General features: G+C 41.3%; 2 protein-coding genes across 7 annotated transcripts; both read right to left on the bottom strand.

Moving 5' to 3' along the window:
• Positions 1-837: 837 nt before the first annotated feature.
• si:ch211-151h10.2 (uncharacterized protein LOC567699 homolog) lies at positions 838-5,346 on the bottom strand. 3 transcript variants are annotated; one of them, XM_042487175.1, is made up of 9 exons: positions 5,163-5,346; positions 3,785-4,046; positions 3,629-3,693; positions 2,957-3,095; positions 2,030-2,145; positions 1,761-1,941; positions 1,524-1,607; positions 1,343-1,438; positions 838-1,272 (listed from the first exon to the last, which is right to left on the bottom strand). In XM_042487175.1, the coding sequence occupies exons 1-9, from the start codon at positions 5,309-5,311 to the stop codon at positions 931-933; spliced, it is 1,434 nt and encodes a 477-aa protein (XP_042343109.1). In that variant the 5' UTR covers positions 5,312-5,346; the 3' UTR covers positions 838-930. The 3 variants fall into 3 exon arrangements, with proteins under 3 accessions (XP_042343109.1, XP_042343108.1, XP_042343110.1); XM_042487174.1 differs by having other exon boundaries at positions 3,785-4,049; XM_042487176.1 differs by lacking the exons at positions 3,629-3,693; positions 3,785-4,046.
• Positions 5,347-7,108: 1,762 nt separating this feature from the next.
• On the bottom strand, positions 7,109-20,887 carry prdm10 (PR domain containing 10). Of its 4 annotated transcripts, none has more exons than XM_042486754.1 (24): positions 20,699-20,887; positions 19,678-19,819; positions 18,886-19,047; positions 18,563-18,622; positions 18,369-18,473; positions 17,448-17,622; positions 16,938-17,179; positions 16,404-16,604; positions 14,986-15,058; positions 14,764-14,881; positions 14,546-14,666; positions 14,015-14,284; positions 13,893-13,904; positions 13,333-13,677; positions 12,559-12,714; positions 12,280-12,459; positions 12,089-12,199; positions 11,664-11,864; positions 11,374-11,517; positions 10,959-11,129; positions 10,205-10,342; positions 9,906-10,083; positions 9,696-9,793; positions 7,109-8,454 (listed from the first exon to the last, which is right to left on the bottom strand). In XM_042486754.1, exons 2-24 carry the CDS (start codon positions 19,747-19,749, stop codon positions 8,266-8,268), a joined length of 3,522 nt encoding a protein of 1,173 aa, XP_042342688.1. In that variant the 5' UTR covers positions 19,750-19,819; positions 20,699-20,887; the 3' UTR covers positions 7,109-8,265. The 4 variants fall into 4 exon arrangements, with proteins under 4 accessions (XP_042342688.1, XP_042342687.1, XP_042342691.1 ...); XM_042486753.1 differs by having other exon boundaries at positions 9,696-9,796; XM_042486757.1 differs by lacking the exon at positions 13,893-13,904.

The following is a 20,887-nucleotide window of genomic DNA, read 5'->3' on the forward strand; positions in this document are numbered from 1 at the left end:
ATTTAAAAGGTCTAGAGGGCTGCTCAGTTTTTAGTAATAACAGAAACGCCTCCGGCATTGACCTCCACTGCCCTCTTCTACCTTCCTCTCCCCCCTCTGCCCCAAACCTGAAATCACTGCTTTGACGGGATAGCAGCCACTCAGTCTAAAGAAGAGAAGCAAAACAAAAAATATTCTTGGCAAAGAAAACAAATTCTTGCATTTCTAATCTGTAAGCTTTTTCACCCACACATTCCAAGAACTTCTTTAAATCGTTTAAAATGGGTTTTTTTTATTTTTTTAACTTAACAACATTGGTTAAAAGAGTATGCATAAATTGGATTAGGCCTCAACCCAAGTACATCATCAAATCAAATATTTTTATATCATCCTCTTTAAGTGCAATTAAGATGGTTAATGAAATTAAAAAATAAAGTTATGGCCAAGTCTTTTGATAATAAAGAAACACATTTATGGGCCATGTGTATGAGAAGTCTGCCCAACACTTTCCTCCCATAAAGCTGATTGAAAGGAAACTTCAAGCAATGGTCCCTTCTTGCAGGCAGAGATCTGAGATGACTCAACAGTACGAGTGGTTTGATATTATCATAAAGCATGTTGAACAGGTGATGTGAGCCACCAGTTTAGGTTTGGAATAGCTGGTCACAGTCTGCCCCCTTGTGTTTGAAATATTCTGTAAATGAAAAAGCTGGTATTGCATGCTCTCACAGTCTTTGAAATAAAAACTTAAAATAGAAAAGTATTTTATAAAAACAAACAAGCAAACAGACAGAAAGGTGAGTAAAAACACAAAAAGACACACATAAAGCAACAAAAAAAATCAGCAATCAACAACCAGCAAATGATCAACATTTGAAAACATTCTCCCTTGTTAATTAAAATCTATTTAAAATATCGTTGGTGAATGTTCAAAGTACTGTCCGATAAAAGTCACTTCCTTCTTCCAGATTTACGCAGGCGTCCGATTGTGGAGGTGAACTGCAGAGCTGACCTCTCACACAGTGAGAGAGGACTGTCTTTTTCTATGTCTGTGTCTGCATCCATTGAGGAGACAGATGTGGATGTTGAGTTACGGCGCTCCACATCACTTGTGCATCTGCTGTCGAGATGCAGGGAAGTCTTTGGAGAGGCTGAGCGTGAATGGGCCCCGTTAGCATGAGTGAGTGGCCCTGCATGTCTTTCCTGATTTGCCTTTCCAAGTCCCTCAAGGTGGGCCTGGAACGTAGAGGTCTGTTGTTCCAGGGGAAGGAAACTGTCCTGCACCTTGTCAAACTGCAAAGAGAGAGGCATTTTTAGTCCGAGTAGGATCTAAACCTATGAACAATGTTGGACCTTATAGTACCTGCTCAATGTTGGATTGAAGCAACAGCTCTGGCCAGACTGACTCACTCCTGCTGCGCACACTGGCACTCATGTGAGTGTAACTCCAGGTCAACTCCTGTGGGACAGGGCAGAGGGAATTTCTGAGTCAAGACCGCAGAAAATATCAGAAGTGGATTTTTACTGGATCAAGAGAACTTTACCTGCAGTAGTTGTGTGCTGTCCTTCAGATGAGCCTCGCAGCACTGCAGTCTGTTCCTGTAGTGACCCAAGACTGTGAACAAAGTCTTTGCAGACATGAGAGAATTACAAACAGCACTCAAAGGCAAGGACAAGAAAAATGATTCATGGTTCTTAAAGAAACTAAAGCTAAAGAGATAACTGTTGTCGTTGTAGGGAGTACTTAACTTTGGAAAAACTAGGCCTAGGCACCAGCTTACCTCTACATCTGTCTGGGCAGAGGCCAGGTCTCCGTGGCCTTGGCTCCCCTCTTTGGTGAGCGTGACCTCAGTGTGCAGCTCCTCCAGCTGAACCCAGAGGCCTTCTAGTCCCTCCAGCATGTCCTTCACACTGGATTCAAAATCCCCCTGCACCTGGACGAGTCTGCATAGTGACCTCATCCTATCAGAGAGGAGTGTTTGATGTTAATCCAACTGAACAAGTGTTTCCAAGAATACACATGGCACAAACACAATATGTTGAACCTTACCTCTGCTGCAGGTAGGAGCGGATGAGCTTCACTTTGTCTTCCAGTACAGAGTCTCCATCCTCCTCCAGTGTCACCTCTGACCCAGTAACAGCTCTCTCAAGTGTTTGAGACACTGACTACAGTGAGAGGATTGAGAGGGCTGGGTTTTTTGTGGGTTTGTTTGGTAGAGGTTCTTCAAACTACCTCTACAAAATGTATGCATAACTTAACTATGCAGCACTTAAGATAAATACATCAACCAAAAGGTGTATGTTATTTGTGCCTAATGCTGTCATATAAAAACTTTAAGAGATAGAAAAAGTGTGCAGGAATCTATTTGATGCATTATATATAATTCCCCACTGACACATCTGTTCTACACATGCAAACACCCCAAAATATATTTTTTCATAAAGTTTAAAAATGCAAAAATACATAAAAATGATACTGATTCTGCAATTTAAATTAAAAAAAATAATGTTTGGAAGATTATAAAAAGAAATAAAGATATAAAATATGAAATGTTTTACCCCAAAACAGGACAGTTATAAAATACATATATTCTACCACTAGAAATGTTGATCTGCTGGTGCAGCAACAGACTTAGGACCAATGGGTTATAACACTCTCTTACACTCATAGTAAGGGCTAAAACACAGATAGAGAATACAGAGGGACACGAACATTAAACTTTCTCTTGTCAGGCAACCTGATTGATTCAGAGTGCAGACGACGGAAGCGGTGCATGTTACCCCAGGCGAGAATATCTGTGTATGCCTGAGTGCAAGGTCTGATCTAATATCACCAACAAAGACTTTACCCTGATCTACATGCAAAGAGCGAATGAAAACACAGGAGATGACAGATATTGCCTGAGGCTGTGTGTGAGTGTGAGAGAGGGTGGGGGCTGAGGGGGTTGCTTCTTCAGGGTGGTTTTCTCCCTCCTACCTCCAGCCTGGAGAGAAGGCCCTTTATGTGGGGCACAGTGGGGTCTGGCAGTGGCTCCTGAAGCACACACAGCAGCAGGCTGTCAGCCAGGGCAAGGGCCAGAGGAACACAGTGGCCCGGGCTCCTCTTCTGGGACATCCTGGAGAAATAATGAGACCACAGTGACCATGTGTATGGATTTGTTGGAAAAGAGTATAATTTTCTGATTCTCTTAAATAAAGAAGTGTGATCTTCCCTCACAATGTAAGATGTAAATGATGATTGTCCTTTAATGATTGGGTGCAGTTTTTCTTTATATGTTGTATTTCATTGGTCGCCTGCTGCTCCTTGTATTCCATGTATTTCTATGCCCCTGTAAAGCACTTTGAATTGTATCTGAATGGTGCTATATAAATAAACTCACCTTGCATTTTATTAAACAGTGAAATAAAGACATTTCATAGCAAACAGTTGTAATGATTAAGACACCTGTGGGTATTTTGGATGCACTGAAATATAGCTCACTTGGAGCAAGAGAATGCCTGATGCATGCAGTGTCCATAGATCAAATCTGGCCTATAAGGTGATGAGTTTCTATGTCTTTCTTTGGTTGTTATTGTCTCCATATGCTGTCAAACAGTGTCAAAAATAAATAGCAAATTATAAAGGAATGGCGGTAAAATGAAGTCTCACCATAAACAGTGGTTGTTCTTGTTTTCAGTAACAACCTCCTGCTGTACCCTCCGTGGAGTCTCCCCCTTGAATTGAAGCAAACTCACTGAATAAACATAACATGATTAAATCCACCAACAGGGTCAAGAGAGATTCAGTCCATGTAGCTGCGCTCACCTGATTCTGTCCTGGCTGCAGGCGGTACTTCAGGGCATAGACACAACCTCCCAGAACCATCCACAGCAGACACACCAACAGGAGCCTCAAGCACACATCAACCAGGGGTTGATAGAGGTGCAGTGGCGCCTCCACCTGACAGACTAACCACACTACACCGACTGGAAGGAAACTGAACCAGCTCCTCCAGGGTAGCAGCGTCCTCAGAGTCTGTGACCAAGAGGTTTGCTGTGACTGATGAACAAGTGGTGTTTGGTTTGAACTGCTGGAATAATGGATCAATACAGAGAGTGAGAACTGGTTTACTAAAAATTAATATTCTCTTTTGTGAACATTTTTTCCTTTCAGTTTTTCCCCTTCATTTTAATTTAGGTTAGATATAATATGTTATTGCAATAATAGTAACAACAATAATAAACTTTATTTAAAGCACTTACTTTTCTTAACAAGATTACAATGTGCTTTTCAGAAAATCAGCAGATGAACAATCATAAGATGAAGCAGATGAACAATAATAAAATAACAACACTGTGGTCATATATAAACACTCGCGGACAAAGTAAATTTTGGAAAAGTAACTTAAAATCACCGTGAAGGGATGTTAAAAACCTAAGGACAACTTAAAACCTTAACAACACTTAGGTCTACATGATTCTAAAATTGACTAAAACCTTTGATGCAAGGTTTCTTCTCAACATTTGGGGGCACTTATGAAATTGGGGTTTTAGAGTCCAGAAAAACTTCAATCAAACACCATGCACTAGTTTTTGCCTTTTCTGCATTAATTCATTGTGTAAATTCTTGTCAAAATTTTAAATCCTCTGCTACTTCCATAATTTGCTGGGGTCAACTGCACATATTCCAAATATTGAGGAATATGTGTGCCCCTTAAATCTTCACCTATGCCAGGACAGCATGTTCGTGTAGTAACACATGACATGAGATGGAAAGTTGCAGATTTCTTGTGCTTCACTTTTCACACAATTTGGTAAATTCTGGGCTCCACATTGTAATTTAAAGTAAAGTTTTGCAGCTCTGATGAATGCTTTGCTTCACAACATGCATTTCAAATGTTGGACCAGCTGTTGCGTCCAGCTGCTCTCCAAAACAGCACGGTCCTGTACAGTCACTTTGGGTATTTTAGCTCATGTCTGGTGAGCAGTTAAATGGGGACCCAGAGGTGCAATATGTTGACAGATATATACCTAATGGAGCAGAAAAACATTTGCTGTCAACATAGTTAGAGCAGGGAAATGTTCTAAAACCATCATTTCACACAGACCTCTCCTCCCTGTAGCAGCAGGTAATCAGAGACCTGCCACTCAAACCCTGAATCAAGTGAAAGGAGAGTTATTGAAAGACACACAGGTCTACATACCTCTGCTGTTTTCGGCTCCTCTCGACAAGTTTTATCTCTTCATCCTCCTTTACCTCCTCCATCCATTTAAAGGCTAGGCCCTGGTCCACTCTCCATCCCTGTCCTGTACCCCCTCGACTTTTGGGGTGGGCAACTGTCAACAGAGGCATTGCAGTGACACAGACACAGACATGCTCACTGAAACTTTACCAGTGCAATCAGTTTAACTTTACACACCTACTCTGTATGTGATTAGTTCAGTGGCATGAAAAGCATGTTAAACTGGTTCTACTGGAAGATTCATTTTATCTAGGCAGTGGCTTTTTCCATTTCTCACCTTCCATCGAAGAAGGAATGTGTTTAACACACTGATCACAATTGTGTGGAGGACAAGCCCTGCTCCGCCCAGATACACCTGAAGCCAACAACCACTTCAGCAACAGTCACTTCTATTCTTAGATCACACCCAGTAAACAACCTGTTGGAATCATTAATTGAAAGCTTTAAATTCCTGACCAGAGAGAAGTTTACATATGAGGGAGCCCATTTTAATTTAAATTATTGACACCCATAAATAATTGTGGTTGACCCTGTCTGTTTTCTATGTAATGATAAAGTATTAGTAAGATTTTGTAGTACGGGGATACTCAGACAGGACTCAAGGGGCCAATTTCTAGGATTTTTTGGCAATTCTTTTTTTAACAAGCTCTATTTTCAGAATCAGAGTCAGAAATACTTTATTGATCCCTGGGGGGAAACTGTGGTTTGTTACAGTCACTCTGTAACAAAAGCATATAAGCATATAATGTAAAAATATAAAATGTAAAATAGAAGTACACTAATAGTAAAACAATAAGCAGTAGTATATAAATATTTAAAAATATAAGTATGTGTGCCTTATGCTACAATGCAATCAAACTAATAGGCTATGTAAAATACAAATATACAATGAGTCTGACACTACAATGCACATCACATTTTGATGCATTTTATGCACTCTGACACCTCATTCACATATAAATTACAAAAATAGTTGGTAGGCAGAAGTTAAGCATCACTAATGTAAAATTTGTTTTCTGTGGCTATGCTGCCTCCTAGCAGTGAGAGCCAGAATGACTGACAATGCCAGACAAATCAAGCTTCAGTTAATCTGAAAATTTACCCGAAAAGACACTATGAAATTATTTGGGCACCACTTGCTCCTGGGTCCAACACATTCATAATGAAGTGAACTGAAAACACAATGTGAAGATATAAAATAATTTAATCTCAATGCATGGACAAAAGGACAAAATCATCACTTTACATGATCAAACTCTCAATATTCTCACAACATTTCACATTGTACAAGTCTATTTTTACAGACCAATAAAAATAATGGGCACATGAACAGCATTTTACAATAGCGTTAATGTACTAACCTGTGTCGTCATCATGTTGAATTTATTGAACTAATGAAGAATACTTTAACACTTAAAGGATAAGCTCCAGCACCAGACATGCCTTGCTCATGTAAAATTAAGTTGGTTATTGCGATCACAAGGCTTTCTCACTTAACTGTGCAGGAAACATGCAATGTGCTGAATGACGATATCCCTTATTGGTGTTTAAGATACTATGCTGTCCTTAAAGTATCATTCCCAAATGAAATTCTTAATATATTTTTTATAGGGTGATAAATAGATTACCACAGTAGCATAAGGTGTCATCACCCTGTAACACTGCATCATGTTGAGCTCCTAAGCTGTCCAGTTGCAAACCTGTGATGGTGTCCCCAAATTACTCTAACTTTAACTTACACTCATTAACACATACTGTATTTGGTACAGTTAGGACAAAACTAATCACAAGTGTGCTATGTTGCTGTACTGGTTTCTAAAGTAACCCCAATTCAAAAACTTAAAAAAAAAAATTTTAAAAAAGTTTGAGGAAAATTTAATGTTTCTCATAAGTCTGAATCGTGTCACCTCCAGTGGTTTAACTTCACGTCTTGCTGCAGTGATATACAGGTGTACTCCATGACTGAGTGACATCACTGTTGGATGTGTTTACAGATGTAACAAAGCGTATTTTCTGACCCTATCCAGCCACGGGTGTGCCATTCAATCTGTAATGATTACCTTTTAGATACATGGGGGGAGAAAAAAGAAAAAAAAAGAATTATCCCAGAGTTTTAGGTCCACTGTATCCATGAAAACTGTGATCTTTGTGAAAGAGAGGAACTGATGTTTGTTTTTCAGAATTTTACTATAAAAACCCAAGTGTTGCAGTTGTGACCATGGCAATGAAAAAAAAGCTTTGGGGGAAATCAGGACAATCCAGCACATAAATAAAAGCAGATGTCTGTGACATTCTCAAAAGGAAATCCATGAAGACAAATCACATAAGATATAAGAGACAATCTGGTAACTTACAATATAACAGATGCTGTGCTGGACAGAAACCAACGTGACCTGTTTTGGAAAGCCAATCACAGGACTGATTTATACAGTATTTTCATATATTTTCTTTCTTTCTCTGATCTATTACTTTCCAAAATTTCATTTACAAATACTACACTTTAAGAAATGTCTGTAACTTTACAAATATGTAAAATGGGCACTCAAATCTGTATAAGGACTGAGCAATAAAGCTTTTCCACCACCTCAGACTCCAGTAGCTCATACAGCAAGACCTTAAAATTCTCGCTTTAATTGTCCATACTTTCCAAACGTGCTCAGGAACCCTGTATTTGATACTATGATATGTTTGTTTTCAACAGCTTTACTCAAAATGTTTTTCAGTGCTGTGTATTTAAAATAAGGGTTCACTTTTTTGTCTTACTGTGTGTTACATGTTCTGTAGTTTACATGTTCTGTTCAAAATCAAAACTTTGCATTCTTCTCTACTAACTTTATTTTTCACAAAATTCTGGCTGGCAGCTTGTACTTTAACACTTTACAGACACATAAAACTGTGCTGGTCATCATTTCATCCCCGTTTCAGCTCTGTATGTACACAAGTCTGTATCCATGTGCATATGACTGTGTGTTTGTTCATTAATGTGCATACAAGCTGCTGAGGTATACATGCAGGATCAGTCGGTGGGTCTGCGCTGGGTTTGCAGAGTTTACCAGTGTACAGTTCAGGGTTTTGTAATGTGAACTTCACTAGTGCCACTGCCATTGGTAGTTGTGGTGATGATGTACTGCGTGGTGGCTTGCTGATTGGTCGGCTGTTGCTCCAGATGTTCAGTGTGGGCCTGGGTTGCGCTTTGAGGAACAGCCTGTTTGGTCTCCAGTTCAGTTTGACCCTCTGAGATAACGTAGTGTGTCTAGAGGACAAGGATGAGATAATTTAAGTTCTACAAATGGACGTTCAGTTCATACAATAAGCCACAATGGTAAATATCTAAAACAAAATGGTCAAGGATCTACCTCACATCTGAGCACCATACTCAAAAGTTTCAAAAAGATGTATATGCAGGAAAACAATAGCCGCTTTTACACAGACATTACGATTTAGGGCCACAACAAAGTCCCCTCTTTTTATCGCCCCTGCATTTTTACACAGAACCAAAGGACAGCGGCAACATCCAGCTGCAGTGTGTGATTATACACTGCATCTCAGCATCCAGATTCCATCAGAGGTACGACAGGCGTGACAGCTAACACAACAACGTCAGCCTCTATGACATATGTGCGTTGGCATCGTTTCTTAACAATAACAAAGGCAGAACATGTCAATCACAATCATTTACCATCCCTGGCGGCTGACTTTGTCCTCTGCTCAGAGGTTAACAAGCTCCTGAATGTCATTGTTTTCCCAGTTTGTGTACATTTGTGGCTGCTGTTCTTCTTCTTTGTATTAGCCACTTCTTGCTACAACTGCAGTGCTGTTACTACTTCCATTCCCGCTTCAATGGCGAAACCATTCTGTCCCCCCTTTCCGCGATCGGACATTATGTACAGAATAGCGAGGCGGCATAACAGTGTTATATTCCTGCCTTGAACAGGCAATGTAAATGCGGCTTACAATTTTTTTCTACATTTTCACAAGTACTGAACAAAACATTTTACATGTGCTTCATCAAGCTCAGTCATCTGTAAGGAGACTGATGTGCAATCATGGAGCCACATCATGTGAGCAAATACCATATACATCTTATATAGCTAAAGAGTTAAAGTAAGTATACAGTAAACAAATATACAGAATACAAATTGCTGGGATACATTTAAAGAAGATTCTGGTGTGAAGCAAACCATTTTTTCATTTATTCAAACTAAGATTTATTTGTTGTAACAGGGGTGTTAAGAATTCCCAAGTAGGTGTCAGCTTCAGGACCTTCTTCTTACTACATATCCATGTAGCCATCTATCATTATAGCCATTGTCACTTTTTATTAACCCTTTTGATTTTTTTGTCTGGAGGTCTAACACTTTCAGCTGCAGTGTTAGCCTTATAAGAACATGGGTGTAAAAATAAAACTGCAACACAGTGATCAGTGATTTCCTTATCACAGCCAAAATGTACTTCTCACTTTCATCTAACAGGTATCAGACAGCATTCACTCACCGTTTTCACCTGGTTGCTGTTCACTCCAGATACAGGTGTGCTGGCCTCTGCGATCACATATTGTGCGTGAGGTAGAGCCATCATCTGGATCTCAGACGCTGCTACAGTAAGAGGTTAACATATTAACCTGACAAGAAATTTATCAGAGCGTATAGAGCCATCAAGACATAGAGTCTGACTAGACGATATGGGAGCACGTGTGTGACTCACAGTAGCCTCGGTAGTTCCAGTTCCCGGGTATGTAAGCATGCTGTACAGTCCCCTGCTGCTGCTGGGTGCTGCTGGTCTGCAGAGTTTGGCTCTGAGCTAAGGTCACAGGGGTCAGCTGAGTGGGGCTCAGTTCCTGACTGGGCTGCTGGGAGGTGGGGCTTAGAGACTGACCAGTGACCTGGAAGAGAGTGAAGAGATATTTCGTTCGTATTTTGTTATAAAACTTAGCACTATGGGTCCCACATTGTATGTTATTTTATGTTCAAATATGATGACTATTATGGAGTATTGAGGTTTACCTGGGTGGCTCCTTGTCCAGTGCCTGAGGGCTCGTTGACCTGGATGTGTTGTACCTGGATGGAGTGCTGGCTGTAGCCATGAGGGTCATGCAGCTGGCTCACATCTACTGTCTGGTGCTGAGAATGTGGGGAGGAAGCCTATAATAAACACAGAAAACAACTATTATTTACGGTTTTCCACATTAGTCAATACACCACAAGACAACTATTTTATAAATATTACTAAATAAAACAGGTTACTTCAAATATTTTACCTGCAAACTATATTTTCAAAATACAACAGGAAATAAAATATAGTTCACCTGCTGAAACATTTCAAGCCTACATGCTATAGCAGTAAGAATGTTCAATGTGGATAATGGTTATTTTAAGCATCAAAAATGGTAGAAAAAATATCACAAAATCCCATAGCACAAGGTATAATATTTACATTTGTTTGTTTTGTCTGACCAGCAGCCCCATACTCAAAAATATACAGTGTACCATGAGCATAAACCAGAAAAAAACAGCAAATTTTAAAAGCTGGAACCATAGAATGGTTTGCATTTTTGCTAAGCAACTAACTTAATGAATTAGTTTATTAAAAAAAAAGTTATTACTTGTTTATCGGTGAGTTACCAAATATCAAAGTATATAACTGTGATTGTGCAGCAGGATGTTGTTGAGTTGCTCAGTCAGCTTTCCCCAGATACATACGATAAAAAAAATTAAAAAATTAAAAAATCTAGGCCTCAGATCAGATCCTGGGTCTTACCGGAGCCACCTGCACCACCTGCAGCTGAATGTGTTGTGGCTGAGACAGGTTGCCTCCTGCCTGAGAGACTGGGATGTACTGGATTCTCTGGTAGTCTCCCTGTGCTGTGCGGTAGTCTGTGGTCAGTGTTTGAGAAAGCTCCGTCATGGCCTGGGTCAGCAAGTCTGTGGTCTGTAAAGGAAATAAATCATTAAGTTATAATATCTGGTATGTATCAGTTGACACTTCTTTCTATCTGTCTTCTTTACTGTCTTGTTTCTGCTGCACTGAGTCCAGTTTTCTATAATTTATAACTCTTTTTTGCACTATGTAGCTTTGTTCTTTGCTATTACCACTTTTTTGTTTCTGTAATATTAGTTTTCAAAAAACCACTGGGTGTTGGTGCTCAACATGTATGTTATGAACAGTTTCTTACCACTACAGCCTCAGCTGTGGTACCATCTGCACTGATGACAGCAGGGGCACTACTGATGACAGCTGTAGTCAGTGGAGTCTGGATGGTGTTTGCAAGTTGGGCAAACTCTGGATGCTTCTTCCTGATGTGCTGAACCATCTTAGTCTGAGATACAAGCAAACAGAAAGTTATCAGTTGGGGTCTTGGACTGTCCAAGACACAGCATAAAATTGTAAAAGACTGCAAACACAGAGCTTGAATCAATCCCTGTATAAATATTTATAACATCTTTGACAGAGCTTCATACTGACCTTGCTGCTGTACTGTTTGGCACAGTGAGGGCAACAGACCGGTGCAGTGGCGATGGTGCCAGTCAGCTGTGTGTGTGTGCTCAACATGGGGTCTGGCTCACCGGGAGCAGCGGGACGCAACTTACGGATGCTGGGAGGCAATTCTGCCCCAGGGTGGTTCTTCAGTATGTGTGCTTTCCTCTTACTGGCACTTTTATACACCTAAAGAGATATCAGCCCATCAGATCGATTCCTAATTATCATACTGAAAGCTCAGGTTGAGAGTTTGAGGTGAGGCAGAGTTTGCAAGTATTATTCAAGGCATGAACTTCATGATAAATATTACATATATTTTTTGATAAATAATGAAATAACATGGATAACGAATGCCAATGAAAGTCTTCTCCAAAACTAAAAGTTCATATGGCAGGATGGGAAAAACAAACCTTGTCACAATACTGGCAGAAGTAGTCCCTGTTGGGCTTGATAATTGGCAGCGTGAGCTCAGGCACATCATCAATACGCATCTCTGGATGACGCTTGGACAGATGATTGACCTGTAACCAGGAAAATAAAGCTGAGTGTACTGGAGTTCAATTTAAACAAACAAAAAAGCTTTCTGTAAGCTGTTGCTCACCAGCATGCCTCTGCGCCTGAATCCCATCATGCACACTCTGCATTTGAACATGAAGCTCTCAAAGTCAGTGGTGGGCACCTTCAGTTTGAGGGTTTTGGAGCGGTGGATTCTGTCAGCCTTCTTGGCCTCTCTGTCAGGATTGTGCATGCGCTGCATGTGCTCCCGCAGCTTATCTTTCCTCTTAATGCCACAGGAAATCAATTGTCACACAAGAGCTCACAAAGCTAGAAACTAATACTACCGACAGTTATCTTGCAATGCTCTATCTATTCATCTCACCTTGAATTGTTTGCCACATGTTGAGCACAGGAAGTCCTTGCGGTCAGAGTGGCGTAACATGTGCAAACGCAGCTTGTCCGGCCGGCAGAAGGCCTTTTCACAGTCTGGGCACTGGAAAATCTTTTCTGAGTGGAAGCAGCGGATATGCTTCTTCACCTAAGGAGAACATGGTAAATGTATGTAAACGTGAGTAAATGTGTAAATTTCTTATTTTAAGGCCATGACACACCAAGTTGACAGTCGTCCGTCAGTCCACATTGGGCTAACAGCAAGTGCCAGCGGCCCTCGTCACAGTTCAGTTCAGCACAATAGAAGTGAAAAATGTAAACAAAGGGCTTAAGTCAAGAGGGAGTGAGGTTGAAACAAACTTGTTATATGAGGGAAGACTGTTTTTCTTCTGTCATTGAGCTCTTTCACCGAAACATTTTGTGGTTGTTAATGTTGTTCATTGCCGTGAAGTAACCATGCTTTGTTCTTTTAACATTTGATTGTATTGTTAATGTGCTAACTGGCTAACTAGCCCCATGGCAGTCTTCCGGTTTCCCGTTTTGAATGATGAATACAGACCACCACCATCTGTTGGTATGGGGGGTTGGCTGTCGGTTTGGTGTTTTCATGTGCAAGTTTTTAGCTAAGACCCAGCGACATGAGGCAACACAGCAGTGGGCTTTCATTGCCACTTTTTCTCTGATGTCATTTTGGTGTGTCTGGCCATTTCTACCTAACTTTTGCTCAGTTCTAACTTAATCACTAGACAAGACATTTATTACTAACCTGGATAAAGTCAGTAAACGTCTTCTTGCAGGAAGGGCATGTGAAGCAGCCGTCCACAGCGTGCACACCTACGTGGTCTTTGAGCAGGTCCAGCCTTTCAAAGGTCTCTGGGCATAAGAGACAAGAGTAGGAGCGGTTCTCCGTGTGCACCAGTAGATGGTCCTCCAGGGCCGAGTCACTCATGAAACTCTTGCTGCAAATGTGGCAGGAAAAGGCATAGGCGTCCCGGCCGTGGACCCGCAGATGCTGATCAAGCTTGTCTTTGTCCCGGAAGGCCTTGCCACAATGGGTGCATTTAAAAGGACGGAAACTCTTCCTAATGAAAAGGTGCTGCAGTGCTGCATTCTGGGATGGATAAAACAAAGAGAGAAACTACTAACAGAAAACCCGAAGAGTGTTTTGTGACATAGATCTGCTGTGACGTGGGAAGAGGTTGATATATGAAATGGTTTGTGCAGGAGGGGATACTTCCTGAAATGTCGTGAACATTATCAACATGGGATATGACAAAAGGAATCTTTGAACCAAATGTTTTTCTGCCTCCTCCATGTCCTACCTACCTGCACATCCATCTTTGGGCGAAGTGCGCATTGAGGAAGAAAGACACACTGTTGTAAAGCAAATCACGGCCACTATAACTGCAAATAAAACACTTGCATTTCAGTGAACACAGCAGTCTTACCCGTATCCTCTTGGCACGGCGCATGTCCTGAGATGTGAGGTGGGCGTCTGATTGGCTGCTCTGTGTGGGGTCCTCCTTCAGTGGAACTTGCAGATCCGTGCTGGAGGGTGGGGTGACAGACTCTGGGACCGGTTCCCCTGCAGGAGGAAGAAGCTGGCCCTCTGTCTCAGTCCCAGCCTCTGCCTCCGACTCCATCTCCACCACCTTCAGCCCATTCTGAGCGCCCTCCATGCGCTCCTCCAGCGGCTTCTCCGTCAATTCCAGCATCTCCTGATTAAAAAGGTTAAGAGGTCAGTCACAGAAAACAAACATCTCACACTTCGGCTCCATATGTATTTCTTTTATTTCAATGATGACATTTCGGCGCTCAAGTCTTCTTTAAGATCAACATGAACAATCCTGAAGAAGTGATCAGCAACTCACTATAACTCCTGATGTGCGTTTTTGTTATATTTAAAAAGGTCGGTCACAACAGAGTCCATCAACTTCTAATCGATTATTCAACACAGCAAGTATTAATGTGCCCCTTACTGTTGTCTTATCCCCACCAGCGTCTCCTGGTGGATCCAAACGTATAAATTTAGGTGGGCGTCCCGGTCTTCTTCCTGTCCCAAATCTCCTCCTGCCTCTTCCTCGACCCCGGCCTCTGGATCTGAGAGAGTAAAGTAACAATGAACACATAATTTGGGCTTAAATGCGGTAGAAATGCAACAGAAAATATCAAATAAGGTGAAGACAAAATGTTTTACCTGGTAACAGAGTTTAACTTGTCGTCATGCATGTTGAGATGTTGCTGCAGTTGTTCGGAACTCACAAAGCGCCGGTTACACTCATAACAAGGCCAGTTCTTCTCTTGCTCCCGGAGCACTACAGGAACAACAGAAATTGAGGACCAGGAACAACCACTACTACTGTTGTAGACACCTGTAATGGCTAAATGAGCTTAATAAGTATTGCATGCAGAGGCTCACCTTTTCTCTCTTCTTCTGTAACACTGTAGATCTTCTGATTGACAAACTCTGCATATGATGCCGCATACCACACCTGCAGAGGAATACTTCATTAAAAACACTAATTACACTGACCTATTCAGAAATCATTTATTTATTGGCAATGACTCACTCTTGTTTCAGCTCTGGTTTGTTTCAACCTCCTGTGTTAAATATCTGGCTCTTAAGTTATGAGATATCAGACTTATGGCTGAGCAGCTGTCTACAACTATACAGATATTTTTGTAAACAGATATTTTCCTCTACTTTCTGACCATTTGTTCACGCGAAACTTAGTTTCAGGTCACTAAAAACAGATTTTTGTTTTAAACAATTTTAAAGGTCAGATTTTCCTAACTGGTTACTGAGCATCAGTGTGGACACTAAAATTGAGTATTGAGTGTGAAATTATGCTGTCATCTCCTTAATTCGCACATGCCCATTGTCGCTTTGTGTAATAAGCACTCTAGCAGTGGACTATGGGTTTGTTTAAATTTTGCTAGCACTACTTGGTCAAACAAAATCACGGATAAACAGAGCTGTCTGCTGTGGCCAGTGCTATCTGGTCCACCTCAAAGTCTGTTAGAACAACGGTTTTGTATTAGGTCCGGTCAAATCAGAAGATGGTGGGACAATTTTTGAAAGTGGATTTGATTATGAGTGGTAGGAAAACTTTCGCATGTCCAGAGCATCAATTTTATCTTTGAGTAAGCTCCTTCATCCTTATATCTAAAGGAAATCATCAGTGATTAAGTCTCAAGTAGCTGTTTTAAACAAGGTAATGTTAGCCTGTTCACTTTACTACCTTTGTGACGAGGGGACACTGCAGTGGACGGCTAATCAGGGTTCCTTTAACTTAAGAAAAGTGGGATTTAAGACTAATTTTTCAGTAGCCAATATAAAAAACATGCACTGACATCATGGATTTTATTTCATTTTTCAAATATTTATTGTATCATAAAACTCTTTCGTGATGTTAATGCAAGAGGCATTTGGTACATTTTTGTTGTTTTTTTTTTTTTAAATAACCCATTAATTTGAGCTTTTGCCATGCAATATCAGAAAAAAAGACTGATACCAATCCTAACTTCAGTGTATAACCATTTTTAAGGCTTTTGAAAGATTCAATAAAGACATTTTAAAGGCAATTAAGGAATTGAATGCCTTTTAAAACTGTTTAAGGATCCGTGGGAACCCTGACTAATGCTGATTTCCTTACCAGGTAGTTGCTAACTTTGCATGCCTGCTGTTGGGTGGTGGGCAGGGAGCATACAGGAGTATAGACTTTGTTTCATTGCTTTACACAGAGTGGAAAAGCATAGAGAACAATATAAGAAGCAGGATAAATTGGCACACTGTATACGCAATGGAACACACCATCTGCACTTCATGGGACTTACCTTGAGCTCTTGTTTGGGTTGAATGTTTTTGATGGTCGTGTAAAATATCTCTGAGCCGTACTGATAGGCCACCAGGTTCTGCTCCAAGTGGTTCTGAGCAGGTCTCACAAACATCATCCAGTTACAGCTGTCCTCATCAGAAAGGTCCAACCACATGTCGTCAGACTTCTCTCCATCTTTCTCTGCATCAAGCATGCACAGCTAACACAACAAGCAAAAAAAAAAAAACAGATTAGAAATAGAGACAGATTTAAAAAGAGCAACCTTAAATCACATATGCTTGTGTATACAGGGTCTTTGTCAGTTCCTACTTACTCAGCACTTTCCTATCAAACATTCTCAATTATAAAACAGATTTCCTTTTTTTCTTGGTTAGGACAGTTTAACTACAGATTTGGTCCTTTTCGTTTCTGGGTGTTTGTAAAGCAATAACGTCACAATTCTGTGTGCAGCTGAATACCAAAATAAAAAATGCACAACTTAAGAGCTCATCAACAACCATAAAGAAATGAATCATTTAGAGCAATGATTTACTTTGAGATGAATGTAGTGGTCCTGCAGTTCACTCTGAGGAACCAGCGGTCCCTCCACAGGGCCAAACTGTGTGCGCTTTGGGATGCGTCTCTTGGAGAACACTCCACCCATGAACCGATCGATGTAAAGGACCAGAGGCAGACTGGCCCGGGCCTTGGACATCACTGGCCGGTTGGGGATGGGATGCAGAGGGCCATGCTTCAGACACACAGAGGAGTTTGCACAATTGCACTCTTCACACCCTGAGAGGCCACAAAAGGAAAAATCATCAGGACAAAAATTACCACAACAGGTATGTAAAATCAACAAGTATGTATTTGTGTTTTTAAATGATGCAGCAAAAAAAAAACTACAAGGAGGGAAGGCCAAGTCACTGAGCTGAGTGTAATAAGTAGACCATTATTTCTCATCAAGACACAGAAAAGACTCAAACATCCTCTGCTGTCTGCTCTGAATGAGCGACTCCTGACAAACCACGACTGTGTTACAACCGTGGACAACATCACTCACACAGGCTGTGAGGGTTGAATGATTGAGGCTGACGAGGTTCCCAATCATCCATCTCAGAGTCTTCATCCTCGTCTTCGTCAGAATCATCTGTTGAGTCCGTGGCCCCGAGGGGACTGGTTGGGGGGTCCCCCATGTCAGCCATGGAAGGGAGTGAGTTGGACACAGACAGCTGCTCCTGTGTGTGTTTGATCATTTCGCAGAGTTAATATTCACTCAACTGTTCTGTTTATTCATTTGTTAGGGAAACGCTGACAAGGTAATATATTCAGGCTTGGCTTGTTCACATGCAACAAGCAACAAAACGTATATAAAGAATAAATAAATGTATACGTGGCTAGTTTTAGACAACTAGATACTTTTTATGTATGATCTTCTGAGCACATCAAAATACTGTGGTTGTCAGGTCAAGAAAAAAATCATTTATATTCTTCCTGAGGGACTGGTGGTGAAAATCTCAAATTAAAGGGAAAACTCACCACGTTTTATGTGGATGTCCAATCAGTGTTGATGGTAAATGTGATTGATTGAATTGAATAAATAAATTCCTCAGTGCTCACTATATTGATTGAGAAAGTCAAGTTTGCAGCTGCAAAATCTGATGTTCTTCCTGCTTCCAGTGTTGTCAATTGAAGTGAGAGTGACTTAGCTGGAGGCAAGGAAGTACTACAGGCTATTTCAGCTTAGATTTCTAGTCTTCACCTCTGGGTAGCCAGGGGATATACTCTAGACGTGTATGTATGTTCTGGCATCCCAAACGAGTGCAGAGGATATTGTGGATGAGGATACATTTTAATACATCTAATACATCACAAAACAATTTGTGCTTGTGTCCACTTAACTTTTCCTACTATAGGCCCTATGCATGCTAACATAAGAACAGACAGATACTATTTACTTGTTTGTAAAACACTCTGTTCTCACCTGGGAAACAGGCTCCAGGATGGCTTGGGGAGCCTCGGCTACATTACTGAGGACATGCAAATTGGCAGCATTCATGTTTTGTCCGCTGGGCAGCAGAACTGTGACCTATGAATGAAATTGCAATGCTTTCAGGTTCAATAAAGAACAGGTGGTAAATTGCTTGTTAATGACGCGACAGTACTTGGTAAACTTACCTGCTGCGTTGTACCATCCTGCTGGATGTAAGCAACTTGTGGCTGATCAGCAAATACAGTCTGAAAGAAAATGTAATACAGCGCTGTGAGCATATTTTGCAGGGCCACATGCATGTTGTGAATTTTACAAACAAAAATAAAAAAATACATGAAGCTTTTGACAGACGTTTCTTAAATTTTCACAATATGTGTTCACATGTTACTCTACCATAAAAGGCATGGTTTTTGTTTTAACCCCACCTGATCATCAGTGCATGTTGTGTTATCTAAATGCTCCAGATAACAGTTAAAATGTCTCTACTTTTAATAAAGGCCCTTCTTACTTGAGTGCCATCTGCAGGATGTATGTAAACCAGTGTGTGCTCTGCAGACTCCACTGAGGTGTAGGAGTTCCCATCTGCTGTATAAACCACCTGCTGCTGTCCCCGGTCCGCCTGATCGCCACTGTACACTATCTGGGCCACTGTGCCGCCTTCAAAATGCACCTGCAACACGTGTGAACAGGACACAAAGGCTTTCAACTAGCGGCAAAATCATTACACACTGAATGTGACTCACCCTTCATTAATCCTCCATAAACTTAATATGTCAGTATTGAATAAGAGATGGTGAATTTATGTCCTTCTCATGTCCTCCTGGAGGGTAAAGAAATGACGACTTGAAAAACCCCTCTATAGAGTACCCCAGCAATGACTCCTAAAACCCAGAAAATTAGCATTTCGGCACCTCCGGTACCCTCGTCTCAAAGTCAATGGGGTATTTTTTAACGGGTTAGAAGCCTAAAATCAGGCCTGTGGTTAACACAAACTGAAGAGACTTTCAGACTATTGCCATAACATAACATATGTAGTTCATTATAGCCTAACATTAATTTTTTACTTCTGGCAATTGCATGAGGCACTCTATATAATCTTAGCTGAATGGATGGTGAATTTTGGGATTTGGTTGAAACTAGGTTCAGTGGACAGGAGGGAGTGTCTGCTGAGTGTGACTGTGTAAGAAAGACAAATTATAAGATGCTTAAGTTGTCCACTGATGTATCAAATGCACTGTAACCTTATTCTATTGCCTCTAAAATATTGACTCTAATATAGCACTTCGGGGACACTTCAGACCTGTGTGCCGTTGCCTGAATCATTATTAGAAGTCTGACTCCACACAGCGGAGGGCTCCTGCTTGGTCTCCATGGCAGCACAGTGCCAGGCCTGTCGCCAACCACGTCACCTGTCTCTTCGATTTTGAGACAGCCAGGGACGCCTGTAATGCACACAGACAATAGGATTGGTTTGATATTAATAACAATAATAATGCTACATGGTGACAATAACTAATACAAAGTAAGATAATGGAAGGCTACATTTGGATTTTAATGCTATTCCAGTACGAGGAGGTGTGAACATTTACAGAATCATGAAACAGCTTTATGAAAATTTAAACAGTGGTGGTTTTCTGAATAAATGTGCATATGGTCTGGAGTAATCTCGTGAATGGATGATGGAGCATCTGCTGTTGCAGCTGTATCAAAGTCATATTGGGCAGTAGCTATTTGGCTGCAACAATGAGGCACTGCAGCAGCCATCTCCGAACAAAGTGGCCCTGAATTCACCCCACGTGCACGCTGCAACACAGATATTTGGGTCTCCAGACACAGTTTTGCCCGGCTGACAGGACATGCACGCCAAAATAAAGCAGCATGTCACTCGGTTGCAGAGCGGTCACACAGGACTCTCAGCGGGGGTACGAGGGAAAATGCGGTTAACGTTTGCTCACGAGGCCGCCCGGGAAACGGTGTCTAAATACAACCGCGAGTCGGAACAAAAGCCACCGTGGAAAACCACAACTCTGTAAACTCATTCAGGAATCTAGTTGGTATAATCAATAATAAATTCAATTCCCCCCTATTTTAACCCCGCAGGTTCTCAGTCCCAACTGGACCATACCACACAAACCAGCGCTATAGAAACCCGGGCATTTACCGCACCGCAACATTAGCGTTACGGCCATATAGTCCCGGTGTAAGGCCGACCTTGGAGCTTAACATAACTTGTCAGGCTCCAGGACGTGCACCGCATTCAGCGATTTTTAACAAAAGTGGATTTGAAGCAGTGAAGACACGAATTATTTGGGTAGACCCACCCGTGCCCCCATCCTAGTTGAGCCCAGCCCTTCAAGTCTGCTGTGTACAAGGAAGACCGGGCTCCATTTTGGGTGGGACTAACAACAACAACCACATCCGAGAGACCTAAAGGAAAAAACGCATATTTTCTTCTGGTACAAACGCGCCCAAACGACCCGCACATTAAATATATGTCAACAAAAACACTA

Source organism: Plectropomus leopardus, chromosome 5 (genome assembly GCF_008729295.1).
Source record: "Plectropomus leopardus isolate mb chromosome 5, YSFRI_Pleo_2.0, whole genome shotgun sequence".
NCBI lineage: Eukaryota > Metazoa > Chordata > Actinopteri > Perciformes > Serranidae > Plectropomus > Plectropomus leopardus.

Excerpts from the sequence above, each read along its gene's own strand:
- prdm10 (XM_042486753.1), bottom strand. The coding sequence starts at position 19,749 with ATGGAGACCAAGCAGGAGCCCTCCGCTGTGTGGAGTCAGACTTCTAAT. Across the intron at positions 17,180-17,447 it reads ATTCAACCCTCACAGCCTGT|GGTGTGAAGAGTGCAATTGT; the intron begins GTGAGTGATGTT and ends GTGGCCTCTCAG. Across the intron at positions 10,084-10,204 it reads CTGGACAAGGAGCCACCCAG|GTCACTGGTCAGTCTCTAAG; the intron begins GTAAACCTCAAT and ends ACTCTCTTCCAG.
- si:ch211-151h10.2 (XM_042487174.1), bottom strand. The coding sequence starts at position 5,311 with ATGCCTCTGTTGACAGTTGCCCACCCCAAAAGTCGAGGGGGTACAGGA. Across the intron at positions 1,942-2,029 it reads CGCTCCTACCTGCAGCAGAG|GATGAGGTCACTATGCAGAC; the intron begins GTAAGGTTCAAC and ends CCTCTCTGATAG. Across the intron at positions 1,273-1,342 it reads TTCAATCCAACATTGAGCAG|TTTGACAAGGTGCAGGACAG; the intron begins GTACTATAAGGT and ends CTCTCTTTGCAG.